The 16706-nt window shown below is 49.0% G+C and overlaps 1 protein-coding gene across 2 annotated transcripts in view; it reads right to left on the minus strand.

Annotated features, from left to right (window-relative positions):
• Positions 1–16706, minus strand: part of TCEA3 (transcription elongation factor A3) — a 43756-nt gene that overhangs the window by 15425 nt on the left and 11625 nt on the right. For both annotated transcript variants that reach the window (XM_065930040.1, XM_065930039.1), the window contains exons 5-7: positions 12905–12967; positions 649–812; positions 415–476 (exon numbers count right to left, since the gene is read on the minus strand). In XM_065930040.1, the coding sequence (XP_065786112.1) occupies positions 415–476; positions 649–812; positions 12905–12967 (289 nt within the window). The remainder of the gene's footprint in view (positions 1–414; positions 477–648; positions 813–12904; positions 12968–16706) is intronic.

Raw genomic sequence — 16706 nt, forward strand, 5'->3', positions numbered from 1 at the left:
AGACACAGCCTGTCTGAGCCCTCGGGTTCTTTCTTTTTCGGCGGTTACAGCTTGCAGGATCTTAGTTCCCTGATAAGGGATTGAAGACAGGCCCTTAGCAGTGAAAGCATGGAGTCCTAACCACTGGGATGTTCAGGAAAGTCCCAGCCCTCAGGTTCTAGAGTCACACTTCCTGGGTTCAAATCTCAATTCTGCCAGTACCATTAGCTGATGAGCCTTGGCAAGGCTTTAGCCGCCCTGAGCCTCAGTTAACCTCACCTGTAAAATGAGGGAAGCTTCCCTGTGCGATTGCTCTCAACATGAAATGAGGTACTGCTTGTAGACAGCCTAGCCCACTCACTGTCCCGGATCCGCTGCACTTGGGACACGTGCTGCTGGACAGTCTAGGCACCCACAGCCCTGGCACAGCTCAAGGATATGATCTTCAATTTCTGATGCCATCTTGTCACAGTTGACTCCATAGTCCTTGTAATCATCTAAAAGAGATTTGGGAAACATAGGCATCAGTTGAAGATGACCTTGGCAGTGAAGCCTGTTTGTACCGAGGAGTCTAGCATCTTGTACCGCTTTTGTGGTGTGGAGAAAAACCACCTCTCCCAGATCTTGGGAAGCCCTTCCCTCCCCAGTCGCTGGCTCAGGCCCTCTCACCATCAGCCTTCAGGGCCGCAGAGAGCATCTCCACGCACTTGTCCCGGACGGAGTCCCCTGTGAGATAGCAGGGCGCCAGGAGGCAGACGGAGGGGGCGAACGTGGGGCTCGAGGGGCTGCTGGGTGTTCTGGGAGTCTCCGCTTTTGATTTGCTGCTGTTTGATCTGAGGATGACAACCAGTAACAGACATTTTGACAACAAGAGAAAAAGCATTTTGTTGAGCACCAGTCTGGTGTTTTCATCGATGATCTCCTTTAATCCTCATAAAAACTCTATGAGGAAGGTGCTATTTTAGGCACTTGACATGGATCATCTCATTTAATCCTCCTAACAATCCCATGAGGTCGGTACTATACTTATCCCCACTTTAGAGTTGTATTTTAAAGTGTGTTTTAGAGAGAAAGAGAGAGAGATGTACACATCTGGAAACCAGTAGAACCAGAATTGAAACCCAGGTGGGTGAACTCTGGTACCCAGGCACTTAGCCAACCACTCTGCTTTGCTGAGAGGTTGCAGAACATTGGTTGATGCCAATAACTCTATCATCCACCATGCTAGCTGTTCTCTCTTATCTGCTCTCATAGAACCATCTGTTCACTCCTTCAATAAATAATAAGCATCTATTCTCCAGGTACTGTGCTGAGAAGAAGGGATAAAGCAGACAAGTCAGAAAAGTTTCTTCGCTCAAGGAGTTATGCTGCTGCTTCAGGCGTGTCCGACTCTGTGCGACCCTATAGATGGCAGCTCATCAGGCTCCCCCGTCCCTGGGATTCTCCAGGCAAGAACACTGGAGTGGGTTGCCATTTCCTTCTCCAAAAGGAGCTATAGTCCAGTGAAAAGTGAATTTACCACCACTTAATTGGCTTTTACCATGTGCCAGGAACTGTGCAAGGCCCTTTAGAAGCATTTTCTAATCTGGTCCTCAAAGCAGTCCTTGGAGGTAGATACTGTAATCATCACCATTTGCAGATGAAGAAGCAAGAGAGTTACACCACTGAGATCTGCCTAAAGTTACATCGCTAAGATCTGAACCCAGATCGATCTGATTCCAATGCCTGTGCTCTTAACTCCTATGATATACCACGTAAGAATCATCCTGTTTTGGTTTGGGCTTAAAAGGTCACAAATATATACGCACTGGAGGGATAACCGTGTTTCCTAGTCAGTTCAGGCTGCCGTAACAAAATACTATAGGCTACAAGACTTAGCAGCAATTCATTTCTCACAATTCTGGAGACTGGGAAATCCGAGATCAAGGTGTCCCTTAATCTGGTTTCTGGCCAGAGCTCTCTTCCGGGCTTTATGTAGCCACCTTCTTGCTAAGCCCTCACATGGTGGAGAAAGAGCAAGCGCGTTCTGATGTGTCTTTTATAAGGACGCTAATCCTACTGGATCAGGGCTCCATCCTTATGACCTTCTTTAACCTTAATTACCCCCCTAAAGGACCTGTGTCTAAATACAGTCACGGTGGGGGGCTGGGATTTTAACATATGAATTCTGGGGAATCACAGACATTCAGACAATAACACCATTTCAAAAACTTTTTTTTTTTTGGCTGCACTGCCTGGCATGCAGGATCTCAGTTCCCCAACCACCGATTGAATCCGCAGCCCCTGCAGTGGAAGCTCAGAGTCTTAACCACTAGACTGCCAGGGAAGTCCTAACACCACGTTAATAGCAATTATCTCTCTTAGATGGGATTATAGGAGATTTTCATTTTCCTCTTTCACATACATATTTTCTAAGTCTGCTATAAAGAACATATCTACTTTTGTCATGAGAGACACCTTTTGTTTGGTTTGTAATATTTGATAATCATGAGCGGTGATGGCTCAGACAGGAAGCTTCCTGTCTTCCTGTTCTCCAGCAAAAGTGGAGGCAGCCTGAGTGTCCAAGGCTTCCCAGGTTGGCATGGTGGGAAATCCACCTGCCAGTGCAGGAGACACAGAAGACGCAGGTTCAATCCCTGGGTCAGGAAGATCCCTTGTAGAAGGAAATGGCAACCCACTCCAACATTCTTGCCTGGAGAATCCCATGGACAGGGGAGCCTGGCGGGCTACAGTCCACGGGGTCACAAAGAGTCAGACAAGTCTAAGTGACTGAGCACACACATACAACCTGAGTGTCTGTCCATCAATAGATGAATCTATCAGCAAACTGTGTTATATAATACAATGGAATATTATTCAGCTATTAAAGGAATGGAATTCTGAAACATGCTACAACTTTGAAGACATTATGATAAGTGAAATAAGCCAAATACGAAAGGACAAATACTGTAAGCTTCCACTCATATGAAGTCATACGAAGCCCCTAGGGTAGTCAAAGTCAGAGTCAGAATGCAGAATGGTGTTGGGGGGAAGGGAGAATGGAGAGTTATTATTTAACGAGTATAGAGTTTTAGTTTCGAATGATGAAAAAGTTCTGGAGATGGATGGTGGTGATGGATATAGAACAATGTCAAGATACTTAATACTAGTGAGCTGTATGCTTAAAAATTATCACAATGAGTAAATTTTATGTTATGTATATTTTACCACAATAAAAAAAATCTGCATAGTAAGTTCAATGAATAAGAGTACCCAGAAACCCTGAAATAAGCGATGGTAACTAACCTGTTTTAAATACTGGGTTGGCCAATAAGTTCATTAGGCTTTTCTACAAGACATAACTGAGAAATCCAAACGAACTTTTTGGCCAACCTCCTATTTGGCAAATCTTTTTTTTGATGTGGACCATTTTTTAAAAAGTCTTTAGTGAATTTGTTACAACACTGCTTCTGTTTTATGTTTTGGCTTTTGGGCCACAAGGCATGTGGGATCCTAGTTCCCCAACCAGGGGATAGAACCTGCATGCCCTGCATTTGGAAGGCAAAGTCTTAACTACTGGACCGCCAGAGAAGTCCCATTTGTCAAATCTTAGTTCATTTGAAATGATGAAATATCTTTTTTATTTTCTCACACTGCAGGGAAAAGAAAAAAGGTTAAAGTGGGGAATTCTCTGGTGGTCCAAACTTTAAGGACTTTGCACTTTCACTGCTGAGGGTGCGGATTCAATCCCTGGTCTGGGAACTGAAATCCCATCAGGCTTCGCGATGGGCCAGAAAAAGGGTGGTGGGTTTGAAATGGTAAGTTTTGTTATATATACTACTTTGAAGTGAAAGTCGCTTAGTTGTGTCTGACTCTTTGCGAGCCCACGGACTATACAGTAAATGGAATTCTCCAGGCCAGGATACGGGAGTGGGTAGCCTTTCCCTTCTTCATATATACTACTTTACCACTATATAAAAAAAAGAGTGAAGTGCTGATACATGTAACCAAAAAGACCAGGCCGAGGCTCAGACTCCAACTGCTTATGGTCCCTTTCGGTTCCTGTGACCAGGTGCTCGGCGATGCAATGAGAGCATCACCTAGATTCCTGGTGGTGGTCCCAGGCCAACTGGCATTAGCATGTCAGGCCTTCCTGAGTGGCATAAGAAAGGTCAAACAGGTCATTCTACAGTGTAATTTGGCCCAAGAAATTCAGCAAGGGATGGGGGTTGGGAGTTGGCCACCAGAGGAGTGGATGGGAAAACAAATCCTCGGCAGAAATTTGTGGATGCGTGGAAGTCCATGGTTTGTAAGGGCAGCTCTGAAGGGCTTGGGGGCACTTGAAGGGTGAGGCCGAGGGAGCTGGGGAGAAAGGATTTCTGGCCAGACTCTGGGGCGTGTTAAAGATGCTAATAACAAAAGCCATCATTTACTGACTGTTTGCTATTTATTCCACTCCGTAACCCTGAGAGTCATAAGTAACTGGCCCCATTTTACATATCAGGGGATGGAGAGATAACTGTACAGCTCTCCCTTTCAGAGCTGTTTCCACACTACTCTTGGGGTCAGGGCCAGTCAAGACCTCTCTGCCTCCTTCTCTTGGCTCTTCCCATTCTCCTCTTTCAGTAGCCCATCAGGATCTGCCAGTCAGCCCTTGTGCTTCCAAGGAAAAACTGACTCATCAGAGTCGAAGAAGTGAGAGTCACTTCTTCCACTCCACCACACTGACCCCTTGTGGAAGGGCCCAAAGGACTGCTGTGTTTCCCAAAACTCCAAGGGGCACCATCCTCATTGTCACCTGGGTACCTCTTGAGTTGTACAGTTCACAACCTGGGCAGCTGTCCTAGGCAGCTCTGGAGATATGGATGCACTTCTTTCCTTCAGGAAAATGGTGCTGGACTTCTCAAAGGTCAAGCCCAAGAAAACTGTGTCTTGGAGTGAGGCTGGCTGAGTAGCCCAAGCTTCCCAGTGTTAAAAAACCTGGGGTGGGACTTCCCTGGTGGTCCAGTGGTTAAGAACCAGCCTGCTAAGACAGGAGACACAGATCTGATCCCTGCTCCAGGAAGATTCCATATGCCGAGGGACAACTAAGCCCATGCGCTACAAGTACTGAAGCCCCAGAGCCTGTGCTGGGCAACAAGGGAAGCCACTGCAATAAGAAGCCCATGCACCATAACTAGCTCTCCGTAACTAGAGAAAACCCGCACGCATCAATGAAGACCCAGCACACCCAAAAATAAACAAATAAAAATTTAAAACCTGGGGTTACAAGATAATCCCATTGTTCAGTGTGAATTCTGCCACCCACCTCCTTGTCCCCCAACTCCTGCTGTTTTGGACTGACCTTGACACAGGGGGCTCTTGTCGCCATGGATATCCTTGGGCCTCTGGGAGTTTTGTGTTCTCTGGAGCCGTGAGGTTCCTGAAGGTGGCTCAGTGCTGCCACAGAGTGGGGTGGTCTGAGGAGGGAAGGCTCTGCCCTCTTAAGGTTTATTATTTATTTTTTGCCTCGCTGCAGTTTGCAGGATCTTAGTTCCCCAACCAGGAATTGAACTCAGACTCATGGCATTGGAAGTCCTGAGAACTAACCACCGGGTGGCCAGGTAACTCCCAAGGTGTACATTTTGAATTTCCCCAAATTTTGTCCAAACGGATTCCCTAGTTTTATTATTTTTTAAAAATTCAGTTTGAACTTCACCATTCTAGATTAATTCGCCCTGGATTTTGCCCAGCTCTGCCTCACAACTGGTGGCCTGGCAGCAGGGCCCAGGGACAGAGGAGCTGAGATCCAACTGGATCTGTCCTGGAGTCAGATTCCAGGAGGAGTAAAGGTGTGGGTGAGGGAAGGCTGGGAAGGGGGTAAACTCGCACGTCCAAGGGGCTGCCTGCAAACCAACACCAATCTTCCCACACCCAGCCCTGGCCACGGGCTCTCACCTGAACAACCACAGTAGCCCCCAAGCTGGTCTCCCTGCACACCACCCCCGAAAATCTACAAAAACCCACAGCTGATGCCATCACTCCCCTGCTTCTGATTCTCTAACAGCTTCCAGTCATTTCCAGCGTAAAGTCAAACTCCTCACCATGGCCTCCTATCCTCCCCCCAGCATCTGGCCGGGGCCTCCCCTACCGACTTAATCTCACCCCTCACTCCCCTCACAGGTCCCTGAAGCCCCCCATCCTGCACTGCTGCATTCTGTTTCTTAAGCACACCCATCTCTCCCACCACAGGGCTGGTCCCCCTCCTCCTGGAAGGCCCTTCCTCCTGCAGATTTTCTCATGATGGGTCCTTTCCTGCTCGGCAGGTCTCAGCTCCAATGTCACACCCTCAGGGAGGCCCTCCTGGACCATCCCAGCCAAGCCAACTCTCCTGCCCTGGAACTCTCCAGCACATGACCCAACTTCTTTCATTCACAGCACTTATCCAATCTATAATTAGCTTGTTTGCATGTTTATAAACACTGTCTGCCTCCATCTCCAGATTACAGGTTCCAGAGTACCAGGACCCCATCTGCGGGTTCACCCCTGTCTTCCAGCACCTGTGACACGGCCCTAGGTAGACACCTGATGAATCTTTGTCAAATGAATGAACAGATGATGAATTGAGGGAGTGGGCCACAGAAATGAAAAGCACATCCAGGGGTCTAGACAGCGCTGACTTGGGCAGGAGACAGATCCTCTTTAGAAAACCAGCTGCCCCACTTCTCTGGGATTAACAGAGGGCCCTCTGAGCCAGCATCTGTCAATTCCCACAGCCTGGACCAACCCATCTCCTACAGCTGGGATGGAGCCCAGATTCTTCCTGGTGTTGCTCCTCACTGGCCTGTGTGCCCATCACCACATCCTCAGCGTCTAGGACTCACCAGTGGAGAATCAGGGACGGAGGAGTCAGCCGCACACTGCTTGGAAGCAGGCATAATAATAACATTAATAAAAGTTGTCATTTTGGGGGTAGTATATTTAAGAAGAGCCCAGGCTCCAGAGGAGAAGGGGGCAACAGAGGATGAAACAGTCAGATAGTATCACCTCTACTGGATGATATGGTTAGATAGACTCAACAGACACGACTCCAGGAGATAGTGAAGGACAGGGGAGCCTGGCATGCTGCCGTCCATGTTCTTGCAAAGAGTCAGACACGACTTAGAGACTGAACAACAACAGGTTCCAGGGCCAGACTTGCAGATTCAACCTCTGACACCACCACTTTGTAGCTTTTTGACCTAGGATGAGTTCCTTAACTTCTAGGTGCCTCAGTTTACTCATATGTAAATAGAACAACAGTGCTCACCTTATAGAGTTGCTTAGAAGATTAAAGCATCTAAGAGAATTCCAGCACCATAATAATTTACACAGATGGCCACGTTAAGTGTGAGTACTCTTACTCAGCATTGTGCATCCACCGAGCACCCATTTGGTTTAGGGATGGTGCTGAGCATTTCATCACCTCATTGAGTCTCAGAGGGACCTTGTGGGGGTCATAGTTATCCCCAACTTACAGGTCAAGAGACTGAGGCTCAGAGAACTGAATTTACATACTCAAGGTAATCCAACTTGCAAACGGCAGAGAAAGACCACACATCTAGGTCTGTCTGCCTTCCAAATTCTTTTCAACACATCTCACTGTTCCTCTAAAAGGCGGAGAGCTTTCCAGAATCCCCTTTCCTGGGCCAGGCTAGGCTGCCTGTTGCATTTCCCCCCTCACCTCCCTGGCAGGGCACTCTCAGCCTTGGTTCCTCCTCTTGGAGAGGAGCTGGCTGGCTGGCTGGGATTCGTGTCTGGGTGGCAAATCAGGCAGCCAGGCTCATTTTGTTTTCAGCGCACGTGAGTGGGAACTGTGCCAAGCTGCAGAGAGGGCATCATGAGCGGGGGTGGGGGTGTTGGATTTGTCAACAGCTTCCTTCTGCTCCCCGGATGTACCAGGGTCAGCACCAGCCTGTGGTCTGACATCACCAAGCTCTGAAAAAATCCTCACTAACCAGGTCTGAGCAGAGTCACCTGGAGGCCGGTCTGGCTGCTCCTGTGCGCCACCTCGAGGGCATTTTGGTTACTTGCACCACCAAGCCAGCCGAAACTGCTCGGGTGAAAGCAGAAGGGCAGCTGGCAAAGCGGAACCTTCTGCCTGTCACACGGGTGCCCTTCGTGGTCTGTCTCCTGATACTCCTGCTACAGTTCCTCAAGCACCATGCTCACTCATACCACCACACCTCTGCACGTGCCATTCCCGCTGCCTGGGATGCCCTCCACTGGCTGGTCGACCAGGCAATCCATCTTTCAGTTCTCAGCACAAATACTCTCTTCCCTGAAGTCTCCTTGAACTTCTCCAGTCATGTTGAGACACTGTGTTCCCATTATGCAATAAGAACTTCAAAGAAGCAAGCATTTTGGTGTCTCTTTGCCTAGCTTTGGCAGTCACAAACTGATGGGCTACACATGAGTTTTGTTTCAGCTGCTGTGTCTTAGGAAAATAGGAATACGTTGCTAGTACGTAAAACTGGGCATTTCTTAGGAAAATCTAGTTGGCCAGCTTTCCTTAAAAAATTGGAAGGGATGGTATGCTGGGTCTCATATCCATAAAGCAACCACCAGCTGGGGCTGGGTAGTGGGTGCCCCCTTCAGATGGGCAGGTATTCTCCACTAGTCACCCAGTGTGTCCACATGCTCTCGACCCCTGGAAGATGTTGAGTTTGTAAGGAGGTGCTCAACAAATGTGCTAGCTGGGAAGCTTCCCTGGTGTTCCAGTGGCTGAGACGCCTCACTTCCCATGCAGGGGGTCCCAGGTTCGATCCCAGGTCAGGGAGCTAGATCCCACATGCTGAAACTAAAGATCCTGCATGCTGCAACAAAGATCAAAGACCCTGAAAGCCACAACTAAGAGCCAGTGCAGCTAAAAATAAAATATTTAACAAACAAAACCATGTGTGCTTGCTTAATGAATGAATGCATGAATGAACGAATGAGTGAATGAATGGAAGACAAAGATGAAATAGAGGTGAAGAGTGCAGAAACAGTCTGAGTGGTGGAGAAAGTGAGTTTACAAGACCTGCTTCTCTCCCTCTGGGGGTGCCCACCCCCAATACTGAACCAGCAGGAAACAGCACAGCTGTTGGAAGGACAAACATACTCTGCCTGACCAACCCTCAGAGAAAGAAGGCATTATGGAAGGCAGACAACAGACTTCCAGGTCACAGGGCACAGCAAGCAGAGGAGCCTGAAGGTATAAACCCTGAAACAAATGTCGAACGTGCTTATTATAGCATCAAACCCAGAAATGGGTTACAGGCCAGCGTTTCAATTTTGGATAAGACAATCCTTCTGGACGCAGGGCTGTCCTTCACATTCTGGGACATCTAGCATCTCTGGCTGCTGCCTACTAAATAAATGCCAGCAGTGCCTCTCCCTGCCCTCCCATTATTACATTGCAGTACAGACTGTGTCCCTCGGGCAAAAATCCACATGCTAAAGCCCTAACTCCCAGTGTGATAGTATTTGGAGGTGGGGCCTTTGAGAGATTATTAGGTTTAGATGAGGTCAAGAGGGTGAAGTTCCATGATGGGATTAACGTCCTTAGAAGAATAAGAGAGACCACAGGGAATTCCCCGGTGATTAGGACTCCAGGCTTCTACTGTCAGAGGCACAGGTTTATCCCTGGTAGGTAGAACTAAGAGCCCACATGCCGCATGGCACAGCCAAAAAAAAAAGGAAGAGAGACCAGAGCGTGAAATCTCCCTCTCTCTCTCTCTCTCACTGTGTAGAGAGAGTGTAGACACAGTGAGAAGGTGGCTGCCTGCAAACCAGGAAGTTCAGTTCAGTTAAGTTGCTCAGTCGTATCCAACTCTCTGTGACCCTGTGGAACTGCAGCACTCTAGGCCTTCCTGTCCATCATTAACTCCCAGAGTTTGCTCAAACTCATGTTCATCGCATTGGTGATGCCATCCAATCATCTCACCCTCTGTTGTCCCCTTCTCCTCCTGCCTTCAATCTTTCCCAGCATCAGGGTCTTTTCCAAAGAGTCAGTTCTTCACATCAGATGGTCAAAGTATTGGAGCTTCAGCTTCAATATCAGTCCTTCCAATGAATATTCAGGACTGATTAGTTTAGAACCAAGAACTATGCTGGATCCTCAATTTCGAGGCATCACCTGTGGCAGACAATGCCAAATGACCATCGAACTCTCTTCTCCCCTGATAGGATGCAGCCTCAGATTCATGCTCCAAGCAGAGAGCCTCCACTCATTGGCTGGAGCTGGCACTCAGCTGCCACGGTGGGGATGTTCAACACAGCTGCCCCATCAACATCTCAGGCCTGTTTAATCTTCATAAAACCTTAAATGACCTAACTTTTGAGCCCCTTTTTTTCTTTCCAATGTCAGTTTTACTGGTGCATGCGTGCTTAGTTGCTTCAGTTGTGTCCAACTCTCTGCGACCCTACGGACCATGGCCTGCCAGGCTCCTCTGTTCAAGGGATTCTCCAGGCAAGAACACTGGAGTGGGTTGCCATTTCCTTCTCCAAATCTGACCTAGTCTTACTGGTACATTAGGCCTAAAAGATTGAGGGCAGGAGGAAAAGGGGATGACAGAAGATGAGATGGTTGGATGGTATCACTGACTCAATGGACATGAGTTTGAGCAAACTCTGGGAGATGGTGATGGACAGGGAGGCCTCGCATGCCGCAGTCCATGGGGTCGCAAAGAGCTGGACACAACTGAGCAACTGAACAACAACAAAAACGCCCAAAATAACTGGGCAGCTTCCAAACATACTCCTCTAGAAGTCAACACACTTACCACTCCTTCCAGTCACCAGAGCACCCAGTATGGCTCATGGATCCTAATCACCTGCCTTGATCCACCTCTAACCTACTTCCTGGCCTGGCCTGCTCCCCCTTTGCTCTGATTCTTCCACTCTGACCTCTGACCTCCCTCCCGGGCCACAACTCACACTCCTCTATCCGCAGTCTCTCCTTGGTGATCTCATCCAGATTAGTGGCTTCAAATGTGAGCTACACATTAATGATTGAAATTTGTATTTCCAGCCCAGGCTTTCTTCCTGAATTCCAGCCTGGTATAACCTACTGCATATTCAATTTCTTCACCTGATGGTTTGTACACCCATAAATCCAACATATCCAAACCTGAATCCTTGATCTCCCACCTCTAGTCTGATTGACACAGAGTCTTCCCCATACCAGTTCATAGCATCTCCATCCTCACAGACACTCACGTGAAATGTCTTGGAGGCATCCTGACACTTATTCTTCTCTTGTACTCCACATCCAATCTGTTAGGAAATCCTGACAGCTCTCCTTTGAAAATATATCCAGGGTCAGGACTTCCCTGGTGGTCCAGTGGTTAAGACTCCAGCTTCCACTGCAGGGGGCGTGGGTTTGATCCCTGGTTGGGGAACTAAGATCCCACATGATGAAGTGTGTGGCCCCCCTAACATATATACCCGGGGTCTCCCACTTCTCCCCACCTCTGTGCTGTCACTCAGATCCAAGCCACAATCACAGCTTCCCTGAATTATGGAAACAGCCTCCTGGCTGGTCTCTCTGCTTCTGTCTGTGGCCCTGACAACCTAGCACAGTAGCAAGAGGGATTCTGATAAATTCACTCCTAGAAAGCCCACGCTCAGTACCCTCCAGGGGTTCCTGTTTCACTCCGTATCCCAACTCCCACCTTCACTTCTTCACTCCAGACCCACTGGCCACCTCGCTGCTCCCCGACCCTGCCAAGCACACTCCCACTTGCAGGCCATCTGTTTGGAGTGACCCCAATGTCTGCCCAGCTTACTCCTCATTTCTTTCATGTTTTTGCTCACAGGTCAACTCTTCAATGAGTGCTCTCGTGACCACTGCAGTGACCACCCATTCCAACTGCCATCCCCCCCGATTCTGCCCTATTGCTTCCCACAGTATTTATCATCTTTTGAACCATCATATAATTTACTTGGGCTTTCCTGGTGGCTCAGTGGTAAAGAACCTGGCTGCCAATGCAGGCAGATGTAAGAGATGTGGGTTTGATCCCCGGGTTGGGAAGATCCCCTGGAGAAGGGCATGGCAACCCACTCCAGTATTTTTGCCTGGAGAATTCCATAGACAGAGGAGCCTGGCGGGCTACAGTCCAAGGGGTCGCAAAGAGTCAGACACGCCTAAGTGATTAAACAACTACAATATTTACTTATCATATGTATTACCAGTTTCCCCCATTAGAATACGGGGCTTCCCTGATAGCGCAGTCGGGAAAGAATCCACCTGCAATGCAGAAGACCCTGGTTCGATTACTGGATCAGGACGATCCGCTGGAGAAGGGATAGGCTACCCACTCCAGTATTCTGGCCTGGAAAATTCCACGGACTGTATAGTCCACGGGGTCACAAAGAATTGGACACGACTGAGTGACTTTCACTTTCACCCATTAGAATAAAGGCCTCACGCCTGCGAGGATTTTGTCTCTTTTGTTCACTGCTATATCCTTGACACCTAGAATACCTCTTGGCACACAGTAGGCCCTCAATAAATATTTGATGAATGAGTGACTTGATAATTTAGGGTCAATACCAGTTCTGCCCCAAACCCAGAGATCCCAATCCAGGCACAGGCTCTCAAGACCTGTTTCACTGGATTCAACTTGACTTTGAAAATATTCCCCAGAAAAAACAACAACAACAACAACAAAACAAACAAACAAACAAAAGAAAATGTTCCCCAGACATCAATGGGATAACAGCAATTGGTCAGGCACCCCATCGAAGGAACCATACCTCTGATTCAGAGGCCTCTGATTCACCACCCCTGCCAGCCTTACTGCGTGAGTCCTAGAAACTGGAGTCAGTGCAACATATGAAGCTTCCTCCTTTCCCCTGCCTCGGGATTCCGCCAGTAAAACAGAGAGACACGCGCACATGCTGAGCAGGACTTCCGGGGCGGAGAGGCCATGGCTTCCTTTACCTGTCCATCGACGGTCTTTTTGGAGAGGAGGTGGCTGAAGACTTGGAGTCCACGGAGTCTCTCCTGAAAGGAAGAGAAACTGGAGATGAGATGCTTTGGTCGACGAGCATCAGTGCTGGCCTAGAGAGATCAGAGTCTGGGGAGGAAGTATCCCGGAGCCAGGCCTGCTGGGCTGGGAATGACTAAGTCCATCTGGACCCCAGCTGCCTGGGAGGGGAGCCCCAGGAGGTGCTGGCTGGTCCCCTCACCTACCCACCATCCAGTGAGGTAACAGGGGGGAAGGAGACCAAGATCTGCCAAGCACCAAATACGCGTCAGATGTGGTTCATGTGTTATGTCATGTGTCACTAATAACTAATTCTCAGCAGGCCCTTCCTCCTTGCTGTCAGGCAGGCCTTGGCTAGCTGGAACCAATGGATTGGAACTCCTTGGATGATCAATTCTCATGAGGAGCTGGAGTAGATCAGCCTCAGCCTCCCCTGTGGGCACCTTAAGAGGAAGGGAGAAGCAGGTGGGCCTCAGAGCTGCCAAGAACTGGGTTTAAATCGGCAAGTGAGAAAGGAGGGTACAAACTTAGATACATGCTGTGTCTGAAGCCAGGCAAGAGAACTAACGCCTAGGAGAGGAAAAGGTGAAAAGAAAACACATCCAAATGCTGAGTGAGTGAAGTCACTCAGTCGTGTCTGACTCTTTGTAACCCCGTGGACTGCAGCCTACCAGGCTGCTCTGTCCATGGGATTCTCCAGGCAAGAATACTGGAGTGGGTTGCCATTCCCTTCTCCATTTTTGAAAGTCGCTCTTTGCAACTCCATGGACTATACTCCATGGAATTCTCCAGGCCAGAATACTGGAGTGGGTAGCCTTTCCCTTCTCCAGGGGATCTTCCCAACCCAGGGATCGAACCCAGGTCTCCCGCATTACAGGTGGATTCTTTACCAGCTGAGCCAGAAGGGGAGCCCAAGAATACTGGAGTGGGTAGCCTATCCCTTTTCCAGCAGATCTTCCTGACCCAGGAATCGAACTGGGGTCTCCTGCATTGCAGGTGGACTCTTTACCAACTGAGCTCTGAGGGAAGCCCATAACCAAATGCTAGCCGTAGTGATATCAGGGTGATGGGATTAGAAGTGAAAAATTCCTCCCCACCCCCATTCTATGAAATACATGTAGCTACATTCTTTTTAGGGCTTCCCATGGTGGCACAGTGGTAAAGAATACACCCACCAATGCAGGAGATGCAAGAGACTCGGGTAAGAACCCTGGGTTGGGAAGATCCCCTGGAGTAGGAAATAGCAACCCACTTCCGTATTCTTGCCTGGAAAATTCCATGGGCAGAGGAGCCTGGTGGGCTACAGTTCATGCGCTCGCAAAGAGGTGGACACGACTGAGCGCACATACACACATCCTTTTTATTGTGTAGAAGGTATTTCCCCCTTTCATTGGTTTTGTCACATTAATCTGCTTGTAAATTCTAACCCCTATTCCCCATGTCACTTACCCAGCTCTCTCTCTCTTTCTTTTCCCTTTAAATCATTTATTTATTTCTCTTTGGCTGCACTGGGTCTTTGCTGCTGCACTCGGGCTTTCTCTAGTTGCAGCGAGCAGGGGCGACTCTCTAGTTGTGGTGCGCGGGCTTCTCACTGCAGTGGGTTCTCATCACTGAGCACCGGCTCTAGGGCTGCGGGCTCAGTAGTCGTGGCGCATGGGCATGTGGGATCTTCCTGGGCCAGGGATCGCACCCATGCCCCCTGCACTGGCAGGCAGACTCTCAACTAGTGGGCCGCCAGGGAAGTCCCCAGCTCTGCTTTTTAATTTCAGCGAAGGGGTCACCATCTAACAGACCACATAATTTGCTTACTTACTTTATGCATTGTCCAAGCAACCTGCCACGTAAATTTCACAAGCGCAGAATTTGGTGGGCTTTGTTCCCGGGGGTGGACGCTGTCTATGCTGAGTCCCCATCATCCCTTGGGCACTCCTCCCAAATGCCCTGGGACTCAAGGACTTCCTTCTGCAAGATCCCCTGGGGCTCTGCCTGTCTCAGCCAGCGCCAGCAGGCTGGTGGGCAGAAATCGCAGGGGAGTTAACAACCCCAGGAGCAGTCCTCAACCAAACAGGTGCGAACAGATGGGCAAATACTCCAGCTTCCTCGGCCCTCTAGTGGGTCGACTGAGGTGTATCCTCCACCGTCTCCAGCTGGATTTAAGCCCTGGCTTCCCTTGTAGCTCAGCTTAAAGAATCTGCCTACAATGCAGGAGACCTGGGTTCGATTCTTGGATTGGGGAGATCCCCTGGAGAAGGAAATGGCCACCCACTCCGGTATGCTTGCCTGGAGAATCCCATGGACAGAGGTACCTGGCAGACTACAGTCCATGGGGTCGCAAGAGTCGGACAGGATTTAGTGACTACACCACCACCACTCAGGCAGTAACCTGCTCAGGAACACACCCCGTGCCCGTTCCCCTCCCCTCCCTGCCCCACTTCCTCTCTCCTCTGTTTGCATTTCCTGAAATCACTTCCCAAATAAACCTCTTGCACTTAAATCCATGTCTCAGGGTTTGCTTCTGGGAAGCCCAATCTAATATACTCAACTCAACTGACTTCTCCTAAGTGAACAGAACAGTGCCTGCCACAGAGTAGGTGCTCTATAAATATTTGTTGCTGAAGGCTGTGAAGTCAAACAGTAAAGAAATGATTTTTTAAAAAGTGGAAAAAGAAACCTCCCCAGAGGTAAGAACTGTTTACATCTAAGATCTTTTTCTCCATGCATACAAACATACGTGACATTTACCACTCCAAAAAGGGAGGCAGTGACATGCTTCCCAGGTGGCGCAGTGGTAAAGAATCTGCCTGCCAATGCAGGAGACGTGGGTTTGATCCCTGGGTCAGGAAGATCCCCTGGAAAGGGATGACAACCCACTCTGGTATTCTTGCCTGGGAAATCCCATGGACAGAAGAGTCTGGCGGGCTGCAGGCCATGGGACTGCAAAGAGTCGGACACGGCTGAGCGGTTGAGCTCGGCAGAGAACACAGGGCAGTGACAGGAGCTGTAATCCCAGCCCCGCCCCAGGCAGGTCATCTTCTTGGAGCATCAGCTCCCTCATCTGTCAAATGTTGGAAAAGGACCTGTGTTTGTGGGTTGGCTAGAAAGAAGACTCTAGATCATTAACATCCCTACTGCAGTTCCCACCAGGAAGAGCTCCTCAATGCTCCCTAATCCTAGGTATCTGATTTCTTCTTTTCCAGATAATAATAAGGCTCTTGCATGGTTTTCCAGCTCCCATCTCATCCTCCACGTGGCCTGGGGGACAGCGGGTAAGAAAGTTTCAAGTGCCAGCTCTAATGATCCCGTGGACCTTTGCCCCCAGCTTAAACACGGGGGGAGGCAGCAGGGGGGGGGGGCAGAGACCTTCCTTTGCATCCCCCCTCCAGTCCCACACTGGGCCCTGGGAGCTCCTCTGTGGGGTTCCCCCCTGACTGCCCCACGGGGATGGACAGGTCCAGAGCTGGGAGCTGAAATTCTTGCGGTGGGAGAAAGGAGGGGAAACATGATCTCTCCTCTCCCTGGGACTCCCCATTTTCTGGCCTTTCCTCATTGTTTTTCTTTTTAGAACAAACCAGAAAAATTCTGCCATTTTTTTTGCAAAGGATCATTATGAAAACTATTCAGGAACACACACAAAAAATGCCTAGAATACATTAGAAAGATAAATAAACAGGGATGTAATTGTCCCCTGTGTCTACAGGAACAGTAAAATTATGTAAGTAGATCAGGACTGGAAGGGAAGAGGAAAAAAATACAAGC

Source organism: Muntiacus reevesi, chromosome 3 (genome assembly GCF_963930625.1).
Source record: "Muntiacus reevesi chromosome 3, mMunRee1.1, whole genome shotgun sequence".
NCBI classification, from domain to species: domain Eukaryota; kingdom Metazoa; phylum Chordata; class Mammalia; order Artiodactyla; family Cervidae; genus Muntiacus; species Muntiacus reevesi.